This window comes from Lissotriton helveticus, chromosome 1_1, assembly GCF_964261635.1.
Source record: "Lissotriton helveticus chromosome 1_1, aLisHel1.1, whole genome shotgun sequence".
NCBI lineage: Eukaryota > Metazoa > Chordata > Amphibia > Caudata > Salamandridae > Lissotriton > Lissotriton helveticus.
Window position 1 is genome coordinate 327137152 of NC_136057.1, and position 22897 is coordinate 327160048.

The following is a 22897-nucleotide window of genomic DNA, read 5'->3' on the forward strand; positions in this document are numbered from 1 at the left end:
AGAGAATATGATCCGACCAATGGTCTGACGGGCTCCTTGAGGCTGTCAGAATAGTTGGTCGTCCTCCGACGGATGTGGTCTGACTGACTCTGCTGCAACATCCTAATCAGCCCCTTTGAATGGCATCAAAGCCACATAATTAGGAAAGGTAGCTCAAAACACGTAAAGCAGAGCAATGGACAATTGTACACTCCAGTAGAATTAAACAAATTGCAATGTCTTTCAACACACGTATCCATGTACATAACCTTTAAAGAAATTTTTTGTACAATTTCTATATTTTTTAGTAAAAGGGAGAAGGAAAGAGGGAACATTAGTTTCTTTCTATTTAGATTACCACATTGTACAAGGGTTTTATGGGCAAGGTAGTTTCAAGATTCCTTTTTCTGGATTTTAGGTGCCTTTATTACACACTGTTAGGTATTCCACAACCTTTTCTACAGTTTCACAGCTTTCACCTAGTCTGTCAAGCTGCCTGGGCTACTAAAAGGTTTTCTCTTGCTGCCCCCGAAGCCTGGCCTGCTGATTTTCGGTATGTGCTTATGATAGCCTGCTCTTCTTGACCTCTCTGCCCTACATTGCAATGAGGAGAAACTAGACTAGGGTGGACAACAAGACTGAGGCCCTCCACTAACTGGCCTTACTTTTCTAATCTAAATAACTGTAAACGAATGCCCCTAACTCTGTCCATTAATTACCACCGTCCACCAGCACTAGCCCACCCTTTCCTTTTCAGTTTGATACACAGTGTTGCCTGTTTGGGAAATCTAAAAATCACATTCTCCCCCTAACAATGACCAAGCTAAGCCCCAATCTGCATCTCTATGGTATGACCAAAACCAAATGAGTTTTTTTCACTCACTGGCTGCCCAAGTGGGAGCAGCGACATCTCATGGTTATAATTACACAACAGAAAACAGTATGATGTTCATATCGGGGAACTGCAACTACGAGTAACTGGAACCCAACATTCAAGAGGAAGGTTACACAAGAATGAGTAAAGGGAAAGCATTTGAGGCCAGGACCTTCAGAAATCAAATTAGCTCCAGATATAAATAGATTTTGTTGAATCCCAGGCAGACAGTCTTTGCTTTGGATTACTCAACCGCCTGCGGGTGCTGAGTCACCAGAGTTGCTCACGTGTGATTGTAAATGTACAAATGCTGATTCATCCTGCGGTGCTCTCTGTTTATGTGGTGGCTTTGAGAGAGCTGATTTTTTATTTCACAAACATATTTTTTCAAAAACATTTAATGCAAAAACTTCGGGTTAGTACTTAACATTTAAACTTAATCAATGTCATCACTTTATATACATTTAAAGTTTTTACTAGCAACATAATTTCATTACTTTACATAAAAGTTACCAGGAGCAGAAAGTAAAATAAGGAGGAAAAATAAACTCGGTTTTCTATAGTTAAACTATCACTATTTTTTAAAATTGCAGTGTCAGGGAGGTGAGGGGTTTAAATCCTGCAACAATTGGTTTAAGAGTTCTCTCTGCAGTATTGAATTAACTTTTAGTTTTGTTTATTGACTGATAAAGCATGTAGGGATCAAAGTAAAATATACAAAAAAGTGATTAATGAAATGCTCGAATTAGTCTCAGCCACTGATTATTCGGAGCCGCAACTCAGTCTTATTTTGTACACCATGCCACCTCAGCTTGAATCCTGTCTTGACACAGCATCAATCGTTTACACTGTCTCATAGAGACAAGCCAATTAATGCGAATAGACACCGCGCCAAGTTCAAAAGTAAACACACCCTGCACAGCTGTTAAAAGGACGTGCACACAGAGTGCCGTAAGGTCAGGGTTTTATGTATCTAACTACTGGAACGAAGCAGAGGGCTGCGAGATTACACACACCATGATACTCACCAAGGACTCGCGAATTAAGCTCAGCGATGGGCAAACCATGCCCTTGGTGGCCTTCGGCACGTATATGCCTGACAAAGTAAGTGCATTTCTATAGGTGATTAAAGGTTGGTAGTATTAATTGTTGCCAATGGGAATGCTTTTTTATTTCCCACTCTATTTATTCATATTTTTGGCACCAGTGGTTCCTCACTTCCACTTCCCCATCCGTTTCTATGACTTTCAATTTTCATTTAATTGCTCAAATCTGACTTTAGTTTCAGTGTTTCCTTCCTTCCTTCTTTCCCTCACTCACTTCTTTCTTTCTCTTTCTTTCTTTCTTTCTTTCTCTATCAGTCTCTTTTTAATATTACACTTCTTAACTATTTTTTTCCATATTCTTTAATTTGCTTTTGTTTTTTCCATAATTGTATTTCTTTACTTAGTGATTTCCCTTTCTTCATTTCCAATCTCTCTTCTTTCCTTCATTCTTCTCTCTTTTTCTTGTTGCTTCATACTTTTGTTTCAGATATTGGTTTCTTCCCAGCTTTCTTTTTTGACACTTTATTCAGTCATTCCCTCTTTAATGTATTCTTTATTTACTTACTGCTGCTGTCCTTTGTGCCTTTTTTACCTTTCTATTTTCTGTGTCTTCTTTTACTTTCGTCTTTTCTTTCCTTCTTTCTCTTTCTTTCCTTTTAATTATTAATTTCCTTAATCTTCATTTTCTCCCTTCAATTTATTTTCTTTTATCCTTTTATTCCCTCCTTTCATCTTTTTCCTTGTGTTTTCATTTTGCTACTTGATTTTCTCCATCTTTCTGTCTTTCAGCTTACATTTTTTCCACAAAATCTTTATATTTTCTTACGTTCTCTCACTTGTAATTCTTTATCTTTCTTTTCTTTTTAACCCTGATGTTCATATTGGGCACTTTTACCCCAAACTTCATTATAGCATCCTAGCTGTCTTGGTTTCTAGAGGAGTAAGCCTTCGTTCGACCAGCATTTGAAGCACAATACTTCTGATTTGCTCAACCAGTCAGGATCATTTGTTGTCTTAATGGCTTTGAGAATCAAACACAAATTGAATTCATTCACAAATATTATATTTCTGCCACGGCCTAAAGAAGGCGTTTAAGATGGTCACAAGTGGATGTTACCACTCAGGGATTCATTGACCTTGCAAATTCAATTGATGCAAAGCTAACAGTCCCAGTAGCCGCCACCTGTGTGGCAGCCCCAAGATGGTTTGACAGCGAGTGCTCCCGGGCTTAAGATGGTCTTGAAGCAGATTTCGCGAGATAGAGCCCGGGTGGCAGCCAGCTGCAGCATCTATAAGCAGGTGGTTAAGAGGCGTAAACGCCAACTGTAAAAATCAGCCTAGGAAGATCTAGCAGAGGCATGTCATAAAAGGGATAGTACTGGTTTCTGGAGGGTCATCAATAATCCCTGTTTCTCAGACATGGATAAACGAGGGTTAAGTCACAACATCCCCTCAGATATATGAAAGGATCACTTTGAGGCAGTACACAATCATGGCCCTAGTGAGTCAAACCCACAGAACCCAATTTCCCTCCACAGGTCTGATCCCATTAGCTTCACTCTGCTGAGGTCAAAATGGGAATCGAAGGATTATCCTGAAACAAGGCCCCAGGACCCAATGGGATTTCTCCTGACCTCTTTTGTCATAACTCATTTTGGTTCTCTGTCATCATTGGTCCGAACGTTAAGTAGGGAGATAGGAATAGCCCATATCGTTATCGTCCCATATCTCTTATAGACGCCACAGTAAAAGTTCTTGGGCGGGTTCTCCTAAACAGACTGTTAGACTGGGAAGACGCCAATCTAATAATCTTGGAGGTGCAGTATGGGCTCCGGTTTGGAAAATCCACCACAGATCAGTGTCTTAACCTTTACCTTTTAACTTCTAAATATACCTTAGCTAAACCAGGTTCTTTGTTCCTGGGTTTCATGGATCTCACAGCGGCTTTTAATCGGGTGAACTGCAGTCAGCTATGGAAATTGCTTCGGGACTTGGGGGTTGACGTGGCGATAATGAATGTGTTAATATCCCTACATTCTAACACCACTGCTGTAATTATATATATATACTCAGGACCGGAACTCCAATAACCGTTTTAAATGTTCAAGTGAGGTTAGGCAGGGATGTATTTTAGACCCTTTTCTGTGTACATTGTATATTAATGGTCTAGATGCATCCCTGATGCCCTTACAGGCCGATACCCCTAGGATAGGTGCGAGACCGGTCCCCATTCTATTGTATGCGGATGACGCTGTCCTTCTCTCGCGTACACCGAAGGGCTTGCAGATCTTATTTGATGGGTTCATGTCGTTTATGAAGGAAATGGATCTGTTACCGAACCTATCCAAATCATATATCATGGAAATCAGTGAACAGGGAACCAGACATAATTCTTACAAACTTTGCACACGCTGCTTTCTCCTATCTGAGCATTTTATTTGATGAGAAACTTAACTTTAAAAACCTACGGGAGGGGAAGCTCACAGAAATGGCGAGATCAATGGGAGCAATTGCAAACTATGCCCACAGATTGGGAACTTAGTCCCTGGAGATCATTTTAAAACTGTATAACTCTTTCTGTATTTCCAAAGTTCTATACAGCAGCGAGGTTTGGGGGTACACAGTGGTTAGTAAACTCCAAACTGCAGAAAACAAATATTTTAGATGCATTTTAAAAGTCCCACCGAGCACCCCCTCATCTTCTATACACGAGGAACTAGGGACCAGGTACATTATGGACATGGTTGCGACTCAAGGTCTCAATGGATACCCTGCATTTCATTTTCTTTAGTAAATATTTCTTGCATTCTACAAGAGTGTTTCTCAAAGGGCTTTTAAAAGAACTAGGATTTAGGCAGGTCTGTATTGCCTTATTGTTTTTCCAGCTTTTACCTAATGTTAACACCATTTTTTGAGTCAGCAATTTTCAAAGATTTGCCCAGATGTTGAGATGCACTAGAGGTGATTAATGGTTACTTCCCACCTGCGTATTTGCACATTGTTATGCTGCTACAAATGTAATGTACCCTTGCTGCTTAATGTGGACCATTTATTACCCTAAGTCTGTCAATTTCTGCTTGCGGCTCCTCAGCTTTTGTTTTATGGTTTTAGCTGTCTGTTGGATATCATGTAAATCTGTATATATGGCCATAGTGTAGTTAAACAAGTGGATTTGATGTGCTCATTTCTATCTGTTTTTAAACTGTCTCTTTTTATGGCTGTATTGACTGCCGAATAAAGAATATTATTATTATTATCATTCACAAATATTATAGGTCAGTCTAATTTTTTTAGAGGTTTATATTTAGACTATAGTTCTATATTTAACTACTCCTGAAATCTTGGTATGTTTGCTCTCTATCTGTAGTTTACGACTGGTAGGAGAGGCAATCTGGCTGGGTCTGTTGCACTGGAAGTTTGATTTTTCTTTGGAAGCTTCAGTTCACACATCAAATTGTACCTCTTGCCTTCCCTTGAACATTCTGTTATATTGGCCACATCTAGATCAATATTATTACTGATTGTGACCCAATGGGTATTAATAGGAACACAACCTCCACCTATAATGCATGGTTGGTGAGTTTCCTTCATTGAGTTAGTCTGCTCTTCTGTTGGTAATTCCTTGGATTCTGTGGAGAAAGAAGATGCCAAACACGTTTGGCAACATCACAAAATAAAATGTAGATGGACTGTTGAATCTTTTCAAGTCACAGATCTGGGTTTAATCCATCATTATTTTGCTCGCCACATCACCCCAGTTTGGACCGAGCCATATACAAATCAGTATTGGCCCTGCTCCCCATGGGAACGTCTAGCCCGAACTGCCAAGCCAGGTCCTCACTGGACCGGAAACAAGCATCAGCCAGGCTAGCTTGAATCCAGTGGCACAGCGAGGAAGGGGCCCACATCTAGGCATACCTTATGCAGTTATGGCCCTTCCCACCTCCCATTTAGACTATAGTTTTGTACCATAAGCGCCCTTTCCAAATTTTTAATTAACTGCATGATGTTAGCCTGGATGGGGTCACTGACTGGCCTTTCCAGTTGACTTCATGTTCAGAGCCTTTCTGTTGCAATGTTGTTGGGCCTGTTTTTGTAGTTTAATGACCACTACCCACAGGTCTACTCTTGTGAATCCCAGCACTATGCATATGAGAGGTCCTTCAGGCTTCACTGCTAGTATTATTTGCTGTGCTTAAAGTAAGCGAAACTCTTGGGAGCGGCAAAATATTCTAACAAGGCACTCCTTTTCACCCCAAATTCCCCATTTGGCTCCTGTAGCCCTTCAATAACTAAGAAATTAAGTTGTGTCTCTCTGCACGAGTCACAAACCAATTGGATGTTGCAATAAGAGGCTAAAGGGGATGGCCAAAGGTACTCAATGTCCCATGATGGTTCTCCCATTTGCCTGTTCCTCTTTCTACATTGTGTGCTGGGAGAAATAGAAAAGGACCCCCCAGGCGAGCAATGGCTGGTATGCACTGCATGCTGGTACAAAAGGATGACAATTCAGGGCAGGTTCAGAACTGATCAAGATAAAGGATAGATACACAAAACAAGCTTGTGCGGGCTGGTCCTTGAAACTTTTTCTTTCTGCCCCAGTGAATCACTTTGTTCTCTCCTAATACCTGCCCAAGTCCATAAAAAGGATTATATATTTACACATAGCTTTTTATGGCCTGCGTACTAATAAAGAGCGCCACAGAAACCTGAAATAGAGAGGAAGTCCAAAACTATGGTTCTGGACAGTTCACAGTGAGGGAGAAAGTCTGTGGAGATGATTGCTACTGTTTTGAGATAAAGTGTTCTGGGAAGCCAGAAGTTTTCAGGTCTTTTCAGAGTCGCAGGAGTATTGGGCATTCTGTGTATGATGGGGATGTTATTCCAGAGCCTGGGAGTATAGAGAACGTCCGTTTTCCGTGATTTATATGCAGATTCATGGCCTATATATTGTAGAGATGTTACTATTACCCAACTGAATCATTAATTCCAGCCTTCCGGTACCTCAGTACCTAACTACATTTAAATCGAAATTGGGGCCAATGGCTTGTTCTCAAAATGGACCCTAATTTGCCTGACTGATCTGGAGATTCTGCATCATTAGTCAGATGTAACCCCACACTAAGACTTAGGGATGCAAGACTTTTGAGAATGCCTGGTTTTACAAAGTTCTATTTGGGAAACTATTTCAAAGCTTCTGCAAACGTTGCCTGATTGCGCACTTGCAGCCACCCAGCACAAAGTTCTGAAAAATTCGCAGAAAAGTCTCAAGTAATGCTGGTGTGTGTGTATGTATACCCGAGTGTGAATGTATGAAAGGAATGGGTTGTGCTCTGCCTACTCTTGGTATACTTTTTATAATGCTGACTTTGTCTTATTGGCACTTACTCTGGGCATAGTGCAAGCACCCATTGCATGATGGTGCCCAGATGGGTGCCATTAAAGCTGGCCCTGGAACAATGGTAGCAATTCATGACATATTCTGGACATCCATGGCGTCACCATGCCCACCAGGTATAATTCTAGCCATACGATAATAGTGGTAAATGTTAGCCCATTTAGCATCTATAGGATCATATGGTGACATGTGAGCAAGGAAGGCATCTGGTATTCAATCGTGACGTCAGCAAGGAAAGCGGAATGTCTCCATGAGTTGTGTTAGACCGGTCGGCCTTTGGTGGTCTTTCCCCAAACTTTTTGCCCTTTCCTCTCCTGAGTGCTGACTTTTTTTTGTTGGTATTAGGGCTCCACCAGAGTAGCGTAATTTTGTCTCCACCCTGACATGTCACAAATACGCAATATGTATGCATTTAGCACTAAATATTCAGAGTGTCTTAACGTTAATGTAAAGTTTTGCACCTAATTTCAGTACTGAAGTGCATTCGCTGCAAGATTAGGAATTCATATATACTGTGTGCCTTAACCTTATTAAAATGATATATACTCCTTAGACACTTGATGAAACCATCCTCACACTATTAAAATGTATTTACTTTGGAAACAAGAATGATTTCAATAATGTCTTCGCGTTGGTATTAATAATTCAGTTCTTCACCATACTTTTATTCAGGCATTCAAAATTACTTTACATTTACGTAAAGTGCAATGTGAATCTAATGCCGAATCTATGTACTTACATGTGTTATTCGTGTGTACTTGTATGTGCACAAACAACATGCATTACTGTGCACCATTTAATAAGATGTTTAACTTGATGTAACTAGGCCGGATTTCTTTTTCCATAAAATACAGTTTTTCCATTTCTGCTTACGTGTCTTTTCCTTGCAGATGCATTCTCATGGTTTGTTAGTTTGATAATAGATGTAACACTGTATTTGCAATCGCAAACCTGAGAAGAAAACCTTCTGGGTTCGTATCCCACCCTCGTCGCCAGTATGAAATTCTATAAAAATAAGATGACTCTGTTGTAGCTGTATCCAAGTTCCAGGTTTATTCTTAGGAGATAGTTGCAAGAGATAAAGTAGGATAAACAGCATACTAATCCAGATAATCAAGTACATCATAGTAAGCCCCACCAGGAGCAGAAACCCTGCTGCTCAGCCTCATGCATAAACTGACAAATACCCTTAAACTTACACAGAGCGAACATTCCATGACATCACAGAGACTGGCTGAGCAGCAAAGTACAGGACACAAAGAAAGAATAGAGTACAGAAGAAGGCAAGATACCACAAGAGGCTAAATTAGACAAGTACTAACATCTCTCTTTGTGGAAGTGTGGGTGAGCAGTCAGGCTTATCCAGCGGGTGTGTTAAGCATTTATTGTATTCACTAAATCAAGAACTGATTACACGCACTCAGAGACAGAATCCAGACCAATTGGGTAAGCATAAATAAGGTATACTTATGTTTTATTTTTAGAACCAAGCAGGACTTGGTACAGGTAGGTAAATGTAATTGCAAATGTAAAACTTTACAAAGTAAAGCAATCGGGAATGGATTTGCAATTGTTACAGGTTTGAATATGCATGTAAAACAGCTTAAATGACACGGTAATTACTTTTGATTACTTGTGCGTTACTTTTGGATTACATCGACTACTCTGTGTGATATGCCTAGATATCACACCATGGATCCTACAATACAAATGTAAGTAAGACTTTTTAACGTTTACAATATAGTTACTATTCTTTCATACAAAAGTTAGCTTGGCAACCTTTTTAGGAACAAAACATTACAGCATTAGTTCATAAAGGGAAAAGATGATTATTGGTTTGCAGGTAAGTAAACCAACTGCAAGAAACGTTTTGGGTGGAAGATCCAAGGTTCCCAAAGGTTCAAGTGGCCACTCAAATTGTACCACTAGCTGCACTGGGGCTGCCAGGTGCAGAGTGCAGGGCCTCGATGTTCGATCAGGGGCTCCTTACGAGCAGGCAGCTCAGGTGTGGATAAGTCTTTGTTGAGCAAATCCAGTGCTAATGGGAGACAGAGTCTGTAAGGTGAGTGCAGGGCAGGTCATCCAGGCTCTAGGGGGCTGCTAGACTTACCAGAGTTTCCGCTGTAGGGAGGTCAGTGTTGGGACAGGCCGGTAGGGCTGGGGCCAAAGCAGTTGGTGTCCTCTTCTTCCTGGGTCAGCTTGGCTCTTCAGTCCTTCTTCTTTCTTCCTCGAATCTGAGGAGGCAAGATTTGGAGTCACCCCTAAATACTACATTTATGGGCGTTACAGGGGTTGTGCAGGTCAGGACCAATGCGTCCCTTCCTTGGGGTGAGTTCACCCCCTAGTATGCCACCCTCCAGTGCGAGGAGGGCATGAGCCTCTTCTTAATTGGTTGGGTCTCCTCAACTCCAAGATTGAGGGGACTGAGATGCGTGCTTCACCTCATACCTCCACCTGAGGGGTGGTGTTGACAAAGGTTGGCATACCTCTTCTAGTAGCTCTGTTTTCCGCTGACTCTCCTGCCCAAAGTGGGGGGTCAGAACCGATGGGAGCCAGTTGCCGGGGGCAGCAAAAGCCAGGGGCAGCTTACAAGAGCAGCAGGCCTTTGAAGCTGCCCCTCTCATTGACCCGCTCCATCCTGGGGGAGGAGGCATGACACCTCTCCACAGGATGGGCTTTGTTTCTGGACCCAGAGAGCAGGGGCTCTCTACCCAGGGGTCTAGAAACCTGTCTGATGGTGGCAAATGGCAGTTAGCCATTCAGAACCACACCAGGGCTGGTCGTTTTTCAGTTGGCATCTCTAAGATGCCCTCTGTGTGCATTTTATATTAAATCCAGCACTGCCATTAGTGTGGGCTTAATGTGCTGAGAGGTTTGCTACCAAACTTCCAATTTTTCAGTAAAGCCATTATGGAGCTGTGGAGTTTGTAATGACCAACTCCCAAACCATACACTCTTTCTGGCTTCACTGCACTTACAATGTCTAAGAATGGACTTAGACACTGTGGAGATACTGTGCTCATGCAACTGTATCCTTGCCTGTGTTCCAGTGCACCCTGCTAGTGGGGTGGCTTACCTAGGCCACAGCCAATAGGTTGCAAGCATGGCACACAGGGGTTTGTGCCATGTCCACTCTTCACTTTTCTCTACACCAAAACACGCAGCCTGTAATTGAAGTGTGGGTGTTAAGACACATGGCCCCTAAGGGTGGCAAAATAGGTGCTGCAGCCCTTAGATTCCTTCCCCGGTCACAACGTCCTAGGTAGCCATGATACCTTTTGCAAGAGGTTTACCTGTGGCCAGAGATGTGTCAATTGGGGGTACAAAGGTACAGCTGTGGGAAAGAATACAGGCCCTGGGTACCTGATTGGCAGGGACCCAGGGCACAGCAAGTCGAAGTGCATCATATGTCAGTCAAAAAGTTGAGTGCAACCATGCAAAAAGGGGCACTTTCCTACACCTATCCCTTGAATATTCCAGACCATACTTCCCACATTTTTCTCCTTTCTTGTATTTTTCTGACTCTTTTAGATCATTTTAGACTTAACCATCCTCATTAGCTGTATACTCTAAATTAGATCACTTTAGAGATTACTCATGTTTAAGAAAGAAGATTGAAGACTCTTCTCTGAGCATTAGATTCTGCTGTTAATTCTTTGTATTGCTGTAACTAAACTTCTTGTTTCTCTCATACTGATGCGCATTAACTTTTTCAGGAGGTTTGGCCATCCACTTGTTATTCTGTACCTACACAGCATGGTAGTGAGATATATTTACATTAAACTGACTGCTAAATTGTAATACAATTTTCTGGCTTTATTTACTGATTCCTGGTCCTTACTGTGTAGCCAGATGGGTTGAACTGTTAATTATATGTTTTTGTCAAAGTGCTAACTCCCTTCACCTCTCAGTCCCATAAAAAGACCCATCGGATAGCCAATGGTAAGAGGGTTGGCCCAGCTCTTGATCAGTACTCTACTGTAGTATCCTCCTCAGCCTATGTACATGCAAATGATCACAACACAACATCACGTCTTTATTCATCAGTGTGTAACCATCAAAAGAACATTCTGCATCATAAATTTGTTCACCACAGCCAAGCACTTGCGTCACTGTTCTACGGAGTCTGTCAGGAACCTGAAGGGGCTCGTCATCTCTAACTCACAAGGCACTACATTTCCCCTTTTGCTAAATGAAAAGTACAAATAATACATCTACACATCACAACTCTTCAATAAGTAGTTCTGGTGCTCAAATCAATCGCCCATATCTTGTCATGTGAGGCTGCCGAGATACAGAAGAAGTGTCCATGACTGGCACTGGCAACAGAGACACTAGTACTGATTTTCAGGTGGCTAAGTCTCACTTCTCGCATCAGGAGTATCTGAACGTCGAGGCAGGTGCTTGAAATGCAAAGAATCCTGCATACTGGACTTTCCAGGACAGTGAGCAATCACCATGTGTTCTTTACTAGTCAAAAAACCTCAGTGGTTCAGCATCAAAAGGAGCATCAGAATTGATTTTTCCATTTCTACCTGACAATGGCTTGGTCTCTTCTTTTGAACACAGTGAACCAAGCTCAGGGGCGTCTATCCTTGAGGGGTTTCATTTTGCATTTGTGAGACGAATCAGAAGTGCGAAGTTTATCAAGGTCAATTTCAGTGGTCCATTGTGGCAATTTGGTTTCCATGGCTCTCCTAAACATTAGGGTGGCAGGGTCCACCAGTGGTACAATGGAGAGTTGACCTGTATACACGAAGCGTAGACAGAAAACTGATTTGAGTTCAAGCTTTTCCTGCCCAGTACACTGAATGGTCTTATTGAGGGTGCTCATAAATCTTTCAATAACACAATTCGCCTGTGGCCAGAGAGGTGTGGTTTTCCGATGCTTATCATTTGATGAGTAAGAAAATCTTTATATTATCAGCTATTGAAAGGCGGCCATTGTCAAATTTGAAAATTGAGGAAACCCCCTATGTTGAAAAAATAATTTCTAATTTCTCAGTTACTCTATCATGAGTGGTTGACAACAGATCTTTTACAAAGGGGGAAACGGGAATATTCATCAACAATTAGTAGTAGATGATGTCCATAGTCAAAGGATCCAAAGAAATCAATTGCAATCTTCTCTAATTCATGCTTCACTACGGCCCCTCGCAGCGGGATGCCTGGCTTTCACCTTGTGAATACCCTGCCGGGGTATCTCACAGGGGAATACCAGGACGGGTTCCCTAAGCAAGCGCCTTGAGACCCCTGGGTGATTCGTGCGCTATATAAATCGAAATACATTTACATTTACATTTACATGCTTTGGAACATCAGACGTGTTTAAAGGATGCAGGGTTATTTTGGATGACTAGCACATTTGCAAATGTCATGTCCTTAACTCTTTTTCAACTCTTTCATCAAAGCGAGGCACCCACACTTAGTCCCGTAGAGCTAGTTTAGTTGCAACAACTCCACAATGTCCCTCATGGGCCAGTTCAATTATTTGTTGTCTCAGACTCTCAGGTAAGACAATCTTCAGCCCTCGTAAGATGATGCTTTCTGGGATAACTGAAAATTCTTCCTGCACATTTAAAAATGTCTGGTACTCAAGGTCAATATGAAGAGATTGAGTATGTTTTTGCCATGATTGATGTGCAATAATGTCTTTGAGTACTAGCAAATCTCTGTCAGTGCTCGTGGCAGCAATGATTTGTTCTACTGATATGGCAGAAGGGGTGCTGGATTTCACAATGAAGATAACATAAGCATCAGCCATTTTAGAAGTGGTGCCATGCCACAGCATTGGTACACATGAGAAGTAGTCAGCAGGGGTTCGATACTTTCTTGAGCGATGTACAAGTGTATAATGATATTCTTGCAGTCACTAACACCACCTCTCAATGCGAGGAGGAATGCTGGCTTTAGGATTCCTGAAAATGGTGAATAATGCTTGGTGGTTGGTGACAATCGTGAAATGCTTTCCATACAGAAAACATGAAAATGCTCACTTAGCCACACCACAGCGAGGCTTTCTTTTTCAGGATGTGAACAGGCATGTTCCATCAATGACAAACTCTGGCTAGCATAAGCCACAATGTATCTTGGATCATTGGGATGTCCAGTGTGCTGAGCACGGATGGTACACAAACCCACTGGGCTTGCATCAACAACATCTTCTGTCAGCAATTTCAGGTCAAAATATGCTATTTCATTGGCGCTCTCAATTTCATGCTTGATTTTCTTGAAGCTTTGTTCACGTTTATGTGAGCATCGAAGTGGAACATTTTGTTTTGTTAAGTCTCGCAATGGGGCAATTATAGTGACAAAGTCACATATATACCTTGAATAGTAATTAGCCATATCAAGGAAGGATCACAGCATAGTTACATCTTGTGGGGGAGAAGTGAATGACAAATATTGTACTTTATTTGGACCTGGAGTCATTCCCCCATCAGGAAAGGTATGACCAAAGAGCTTGAGCTTTGCTTTATGAAACCCAAACTTTGCAACATTTAATGTGAGACCTGTATCTGCAAGTATACGACACACTTGTGGGAGAGCTTTATCATGCTCCTTTCTTGTGGCCCCAAAAACTAGTATGTCATCACTGCAATTGAAAGCCTTTATGACGGGCTGTATGTTGTGACGAATGACATCTTGAAAGAATTCTGTAGCTGATAACGTGAAACGTAGCCTTTTATATCTAAATGAACAAACATTAGTCCGAAAGGTAGTAATGTACTTACAATTTTCTTCTAGTTCGAGTTGGTGAAACCCTTTTTTCAAATCAAGGCTGGAAAACACTTTAGCTCCATTCAGCTGTGTAATCATGTCAGCAATGTGTGGTACTTAATGTCATTTTCTTTCAATTGCCTTGTTCCCTTGGCACATATCAACGCAGATGCACACAGTTCCTCCACAATCCTTCTTCAGCAGTACCAATATGGGTGATACCCACAGCATCAGAGCAGTGGATAACTCAATAATGTCATCTTTAAATAATGTCTCAATGTCTTTCTCAACAGCCTCTTCTAAATGAAATGCAATTTGACGATGTTGTTTAGCAACAGGAAGGATTTCCTAAATTATGTGAAGTTTAACTTTCATTGTCTGAAGCCTTCCTAGTCCATGAAACAAGGATGGAAACTGATTCCCTATCTCATGATAGGCATTGACGTTGTAGTTCACAGAAATTGAGAAAATATGCACTTGATGAAGAGCCTTGCAGGACATGGATTGGTGCTTCTACTGTCATCTTTTTATGTTTTACAGTTGCTATGAATGAAACTTGACTTTGCAATGGTGTAGAAGCTGGCCACCTATACACTTTGGTTTCCAACACAATTAAACAGGGCACTGGAGACAGTTCATTGTACTTTTTTGCTGCCATAATGTTTTTCTACTATCCACTGTCTATGATAAAAGGTGTGGAGCACCCATTCACTCCCAGTGTGATTTTGGGACAGTGTCCAAATGAATTGTGCACTTTCACTTGTCGATCTAACTTCGACAGGCATTCTTCCTTGCAAAAAGCTAATCCTACATGCACACGTCGTAAAGCAGTCAACATTGACATCACACACCCATATTCCTCACTGTGGCTTGACAATGACAAACGTTTAGATGAGGAATTTGACAACAATCAATGTCAGTCAGTTTCTCCTTGTCTCAACTGATGTTGCCGCTTGGCCTTGTGGGCATGGGTGAAACGTCTCTGGAACATTCTGGTATCCACTTTGCTTTCTCGATGTGACGCACTTGATCTTTCCTCCATTTTGTTTTCTTGACGTGATGCACTTGATCTTTCCCTTGCTTTGCAAACTGTTATAAAATGGTGCTCTTCTCCGCAGCCTTTGCATATCTGCCAAATGACAGGACATTTGCCTACATGTGGAAAGGAAAATCCACATTAAAAAACACAACCTCTTTTTCATTGAAGACATTACTTTATGGCATTCTAACTTCTGTTTCGGTTTACTTTTCAAACTGAGTGCTGAATCATTTTGGGCTGTTCCAGACTCCATGTTTGCTTCTTGTCTGTCAGCTCTTTCTTCCGCTCTAGCATCCATGAGTACTCACTCCAAGCTGAGTGTCTCTTTCAGCATTTGTCGTATGAAGGAGTCGGAAAGACATCCATATTACTCTGGGACGCATGGCGCCTTCATCATTGAACTCGTTGAACTTGCAATGCTTGATGAGCAATCCAAGTCTTTTTACAAACGTTTCCATTGTTTCACCTGCTTTCTGCCTTTTTTGGTTGAAAACGTACCTTTCTAGTCGACATTTGGCATTGGCTTGAGATTGGTATTCAGCACCTCTTTGATTTGACGGTACGTCACTTCACTACAGTGTGGTATTTTCTTCATCACTTTTTTTATCCCTACACCCTCCAAATTTTTCAGATATTTGATGATCTTTTTGAAATGTACTTCTTCCAGCACCTCAGTAAAATCATCAAAAGTTTCGATCCAGGAAGTCCATTGGTTGATATAGTTTGCTTTTTGCAGTATTGAAGGGAGACAGTGGTTTCAAGAAGGTGGCAACGCCGTATTTGACTCTCTTTTCAGCAGACATTGGAAAAGAAAATTTCACTATTCTGACCGCCGCTCATGGCCTGTCAGTGAGTCCAATGTGATTCACCAGCCTTGTAAGCACAACCCTGGGCTTCTGCTTGGGTTACAGTGCCTAGTGCTGAAGTTGGATGGCACTCTTTACTCAGGTTTTGGTAAGCGTGATCGTATTCTCTATATATCTGATTATCGCCACCTCTAATACTTCTCTGCAATTATCTTTTTCAGCTCACAGCACTCTATCACACCCGGCTGTAGATGCTCGTAGCACTTTCCGTACCTGGTTGTCACAGCCTTTAGCATTTCCTTGTGTTAGAAATATTTCCGCTTTTAGCGATTTCTTGCACTTGGCTATCACTGCCTTTAGCGCTTCTCTGTATCTGTTCTTGGTGCCTTTAGCATTGTCATACAGTATGAATGAAGGCTCTGTGTTCGGATGTGCCTTAGTATTTCCTGTCTCGACTTTACCTGCAAGTGTCTAGCTGACGACAAACAAAACTTTCTGGAAGGCCTTCACTTTCTTCACAGGCCTTGTACTTGTTTGAGTGACGCCTTGACTCAACATACGCAAACCGTCGATTTTCACTTTGAGGCGCACGTGGTATGCAGAAGCAGTTTGCTGGAGAACTCTCTGGGAGAACACTATCAGTTCTTCGGGTTGCCGGGTTAACTTAATCCCCCCTCTTGTGAATGGTTGAAGTATCCTGCCCAACCCTGGTACATGCAAATGATCACACCACACATGGAGCTTGGTATTACACTTCTTTATTTATCTGCATGTAACAGCTAACAGACCATTCTACATCAGGAATTCTTTCATCACACCCAAGCACCTATGTCACTGTTCAACGGAGTCCGTCAGGAAATAAAAGGGTCCCATCATCTTTAACTCACAGACTATACATTTAGCACTGATAACCAACACTAAAGTGCCTTTGCTCTCTCCCATACACATGGTAAAATTGTCTTGCACTCAATTGGCACATTTAATTTAGTTAGACATCACTACTAGAGTGGTCCTACATGTACCCAGGGCCTGTAAATTAAAAGCTACTAATGGGTTTGCAGCACATATTGTTCCACCCACTTAAATAGCCCTTCAAAACATTTCTCAGGCCTACCATTGCAACCTGAGTGCAGTTTTAAACTGCCAATTTGATTTAGCAAAATCGCCCTCATGCCAAGCGTTTAATGCATATTTCACCCTTAAGGTAGGCCCTAAACAACTCTTAGGGCAAGGTGCAGTGAATTTAAAAAGTTAGACATGTACATTTACGTTCTACATACCCAATTTCATAACATGAATTCCCAAGAACCAGTGATGATTTTTAAGTGGGGTCAAGAAGACTGTTTGGACATGAATGATAATAGCGCCAAAAGTTGGACTGACCTATTGAGCATTTTCGCATTCTAGCACTGTCAGAAGGTTTGACTTAAAAAGTCCAGTATGTGTGAACTTTATTTTGGGAAAGTTTTGTACATGAGATAATTACACATTGTTACACAGCTTTAACACTTGCTGGAGACTGGATAAAGACACAATAGAGTCTTGCCTGAATGACATTGCCATGGCATGGCTGGAAAGGACATATGGAATACTGCTAAATGTCCATCCCACCATGAAAGAGAAGCTATAGATAGTTAGACCAATCGAAAGCCACAGGGCTCCAACTGCCTCACTGCACATTTTTATCAAATACATGCTGATGTTCTGACCCCAGGACTGTTGGGAGTGTATGAAGAAGCTTTAACACTGCAGGAAATGCTGGAGAGAACCCGGGAGGCCATTATCAACCTTACTACAGTCTGAGAAAGACCTAAATTGATTATAGGCTACTCTCGCCGTTAAACCTTGATAGGAAACAATGGCCACAGTGACAGCAAATTGCCTTTGGTCTGCGATTAAAGCCTTTATACTACCTGATCAGACAGGGTTTATGGGGGCCAACTCCGAAGCCTTTAATATAAGTGCGCTGTTTGCGTTCATGAATATAGTGGAGCCTCTCCTCCAGTGATAGGGATTTTCATGGATGTCAAAAAGGCATTTAATTATCTTGAATTGTCCTTTCCAATGATGGTGCTGGATGGAGAGACGGGGCCTTTATGATTTGACTGACACATGTTCCATGCTCCCATGGGAACCATCGGAGTTTATCCTACTAACAAAGGTAGTGGTTTCGGAATATGGTACAGCCTGGCTATCTATCGCATCTATGTCGCTAATCTAACAACACCAGACCCGTAGGGCCCGATTCACAGAGTGAACTTAAGACTCAATCCTAAACGTACTACTATTTTGGTATTCACAGAATGCACTTACTCTTTTTGGCATCACAGAATGAACTTACTACTTTTGGTATTCACAGAAGTTAGGATTTTGTCTTAAGTCTGTCTTAAGTCTGTCTTAAGTTTGTCTTAAGACAAACTTAAGACAAAATCCTAACTTCTGTGAATGCCAAAAGTAGTAAGTTCATTCTGTGAATGCCAAAAGTAGTAAGTGCATTCAGTGAATACCAAAATAGTAGTAAGTTTAGGATTGAGTCTTAAGTTCATTCTGTGAATCGGGCCCTCAGTGAACATACTGGCAATGAAGCTATGTGAAGCGGACGTAGGAGTACTATGGCATGTACGAAAATGGCATATTGTTGCCTCTAACTGCAGTATTAAGCCATGAACTATAGGCAAAAATTAATACATTTGAATTATCTTCTCAGACTGCACTATAGGTTTCCCTCTACTAGGCGCACAAATGCCCTAGATGTCATGCTCTATGCTAATAATGTCATGGTTTTTGCTAATTTGCTACACCTGGCCTGGAATTGTCTGCCCATACAGAAATTCTGGTACAAGGCATTAACTATTGTTACACGAGTGGTTAGTACACCTTGAATGCTCGCCAGATGTGGCCCTACCGGGATATATATATAAAAATAAATCTGAAGATGTACGAGAATTGACTGCACTCATATTGTGACCAATAAAGAGGGAGATAGCAATGCATTGGATGCAGGTCCCCGTGCTGGTAATGTCTAGTTGGCTTTGCAATAAGTAAATAAGTTACTTGAGCTGTAAGGGAAAAAATACATATTACGGTATGATAGTGCTGCCTTTATATGCCTCACGACAATCGAAAATGTAAACAATATTTAAGAAAATGTCTTACGTAAGATTGATAAGATTTGTATGGAAGCTATTGTGTACGGTTTTGCTGTACGATTTAACATTATTAAAAACATGTTCAAGAAAAAAGTGTATAGAAATATATTTCTATTGATTGCCTCCACAGCATACCCCAAGATATGTCACTCGTTCGCCAACCTCACGGGACAAGGAAGACAGCAGCATGGCTCAGGTATTCAATGCACTTTATTTCAAATTATCTCATGGGTGCAAATATATATATATATATATATATATATATATATATATATATATATATATATATATATATATATATATATATATATATATTTATATATACTAGCAGCCCGTCCCGACGTTGTCCGGGTATGAATTGCTGCCGGCCAGTAGTATATTGTTTTGTAGGATTTCGTTTTGATAGCATTTCTTATCTGTGAAAGGCTCCAATTCACAGTGCACTGCTGATGCACTTAATAGTGCGCGTTCAGTAGTGTGTGAACTCGAGTTTCACTACTTTATTTTTCCTTGCAATATTATATAGCGCGAACTCGACAAAATGGCATGAGCACAATTTACATTACGGAAGAACACATTCATTTGTGGTAGGCACGGGGAGACAAAGCGATTCGCCTGGAATCACAGGTTGTTGAGCTGATGCCGAGATTCGAACGTAGCTCCCCAGCTCTAAAGTTCGCAATTCTAGAACTTGTGGCGGGAGGTGTGTCTAAAAGTGTATGTCGGTGCTGACCATCAATGAGAGAGACCTGTGCATTTTTCAAATCAGTGGTGAAAAAATATGAGTATGTTGCTGGATATGTGGGCCGCCGTGCCACCAATGTACTTACCGGGGGAGGGTAAACACCCATTATTCCGCAACTTTCCGCATACCATCACTCCGCATACTTTCATTACGAAAGTACCATGACTCAGCAATGCCATTATAACGCATGGCATTACATTTTCTATGCTTTTACCACGCATACATTTACAACGAAATTCGTTGTAAATGCATGAATGGTAAAAGCATGTTTTTTTTATGTTTGGATAAGGTAAGTATGGGTATAGGGGTATATGTTTTGGGGTACTGAGGTATATGTTTTGGGGTGTTTGGGTATTTTTAGGGTTCAGATATAGTTTTGGGTTATGGGGTACATGAGTAGTTTTAGGGTTTAGGGATAGGTATGGATTTTGCGGTACAGGGGTATTTTTAGGGTTCAGGGCTAGGTTTGGGTTTTGGGGTATAGGGGTATTTTTATGGTTCAGGGGTAGGCTTGGGTTTTGGGGTACAGGGGTATTTTTAGGGTTCAGGGCTAGGTTTGGGTTTTGGGGTACAGGGGTATTTTTAGGGTTCTGGGGTAGGTTTGGGTTTTGAGGTACAGGGGTATTTATAGGGTTCAGGGCTAGGTTTGGGTTTTGGGGTACAGGGTATTTTTAGGGTTTAGGGATAGGTTTGGGTTTTGGGGTACAGGCTATATTTATGGGGTTAAGATGGAGCTGGAATGTACAGAACCTGGGAAGAAAAAACAATGAAATATTGGGCACAATGCTCGCTTTTTTTTTCTGTAATCCCGCGCCCCCCACACGCCCCCAGCAGACGCCCACAGCACACGATATGAGACATGGCATGAAGGGCGGAACGTACCACACGCCCCCAGCATTTGCCACGCCCCCAGAACACGCCCACAGCACAACGCAGACATGCTCACAAGGGACTACTTTGCTGGCACGGTTCTTTTACCTTTCAAATGTATATGGTGGGCGTCTGCATAGCCTATGTCCTTCTGCTGCAACTGCCCTTTCCAACGCTGTATTGGGTGTTGTGATTGGTGCTGTGGTTCCGGAGATTACCCGCCTCAAAGGTTTTGTCTCTCTCTTTATTATATTAGTATAGATATACATATTACAGAGTGTTTAATTCTTTACAAAAAAGTCTACTGAGTACCGCGGTAATACATACAAATGACAGCTCTACCTAAAATTTTTTTTAAAAACAATAACATTTGTCCCAAAAAATAATAATGCACTGTATTACACTAGATTTCACTAATATACTGTACTACAGTGTAAACACAAGGAGATGATGGACGGAGCACTGATACTTTTCAGACACTCACCCCCCTTCACAGATCTGGGTTGAATCCATAATCGTTCTTTAGCTCACTTTGCCACCCCAGTTAGGACCCAGCCATATGCAAATCAGTGTGGACCCTGTGCCTCATGGAAAGAGTTCAGCCCGAACCGCCAGTCCAGGTCCCTCCTGGACCGGACCAAGCATCCTGGGACCGGTTTCTGGGTAACACCCCTCATTTTTATAATTTCTTTACCTACTGCGGTACTTATTAGGTACTAGTATGGTACTCCCTAAACTTTTTTTTCAAATATATAGAAAAATATAAATACATTTCTCTACCTATTACCACTTTAATGGAGAGATAATAAGTAGGGAACAACAATAAAACCTATTACTTCCCTACTTCCCTATATCTAAGGCCCTAACCCAGAACACAGCCAACATGGGGTAAAAAACAACATGGCTGCCTTTTTCTTTTGGAAAGGCAGCCATTAGCTAATCAAATAGTGCCTTGTCATTGGCATGTACCGTGGTATACTCCAAAGATACCATGATATACTGTGGCCCAACATATAACTAAGGGCCATGTTTATCATTTTATTGAGTTGTCCTTGCGTCACATATGGTGTTATAAGAATAACGCAATACCTAAGTCAGATTTACCAAGCAACACAAGGCCAACATGGGTAGCCCTATGTTGCTTGGTAACTCCCCTTGGTAACTCCCCTCATGCCACTCCACTGTACGCTAATCCACATCACCACTCCACTGTACACCACCACTCCACTCTACGCCACTCCACTCTACACCACTAAACTCTACGCTATTCCACTCTATGCCACTCCTTTCTCCACTACTGTACTGTACATCCTTCCACTGTATGCTATTCCACTCTATGCCTTGCCACTCTATGCCACTCCACTCTACAGTATTCCACTCTCTGGCACTCCACTCTACTGTACGACACATCTCTCAACTCTATGGCACTCCAGTATATGCCACTTCATTGTAAACCACTCCAACCCTAATCTATGACATGCACTCCACTCTAAGCCACCGCACTCTAGTCCCTGTATCCCACTCCAGTTAACACCACTCCACTGTACATTATTCCACTGTTTGTCACTCCACTCTATGCCATTCCACTCCACACTATTCCACTTTATGGCACTCCACTCTATGGCGCTCCAATCCACGCCACTCTTCTTTATGCTATTCGACTCTATGGCACTCCACTCTGCTCTTCGACACACTACTGGACTGTATGCCATTCCAGCCCACACCACTTTACTATAAGCCACTCCACTCTACTTCATGACACGCTCCTCAAATATACGGCATTCCAGTCTATGTCACTACACTATATGCTATTCAACTGTATGCCACTCCACTCTACACAACTCCACTCTACACCACTCCTGTAGTGTAGTTCCTATTATCCCAATAGGCTCTGCGCATTGGAATAATACCTTCAATAGTATAGGCCTAGACCAGACGTTAACTAGGTCTACTACTGTCGATATTAGACTTAAAGTTTTGGGTTTGCCAGCTAGCTCAGAGTTCACTAGAAACTTTCTCGAATAGGCAAGGAGGAGTTGAACCTCCCTGGATAGACAAGAAGGGATTTAGTTTCTGACAACCATAGAACATGACAACTTTGCTCTCCCCTAATCAAGAGTGTATCTCTAGAGTCGTGTGAAAACAAAAGACGACTTATTTTACTCAGTCAGTACGTGCATTCTTAGTCTCACCAGATTGTAGAGAAAAGGAAGAGACGGGCGTGTTCAATAAAATATGTTATTTATTGATCAGTCTCTTTTCTCATACAAG

The 22897-nt window shown here is 41.6% G+C and overlaps 1 protein-coding gene across 1 annotated transcript in view; it reads left to right on the plus strand.

Annotated features, from left to right (window-relative positions):
- The window catches only part of LOC144803926 (estradiol 17 beta-dehydrogenase 5-like), a 621787-nt gene that overhangs the window by 131080 nt on the left and 467810 nt on the right, over positions 1 to 22897 (plus strand). The window contains exon 2 of the mRNA XM_078671888.1: positions 19142 to 19207. Within this exon, the coding sequence (XP_078528014.1) occupies positions 19142 to 19207 (66 nt within the window). The remainder of the gene's footprint in view (positions 1 to 19141; positions 19208 to 22897) is intronic.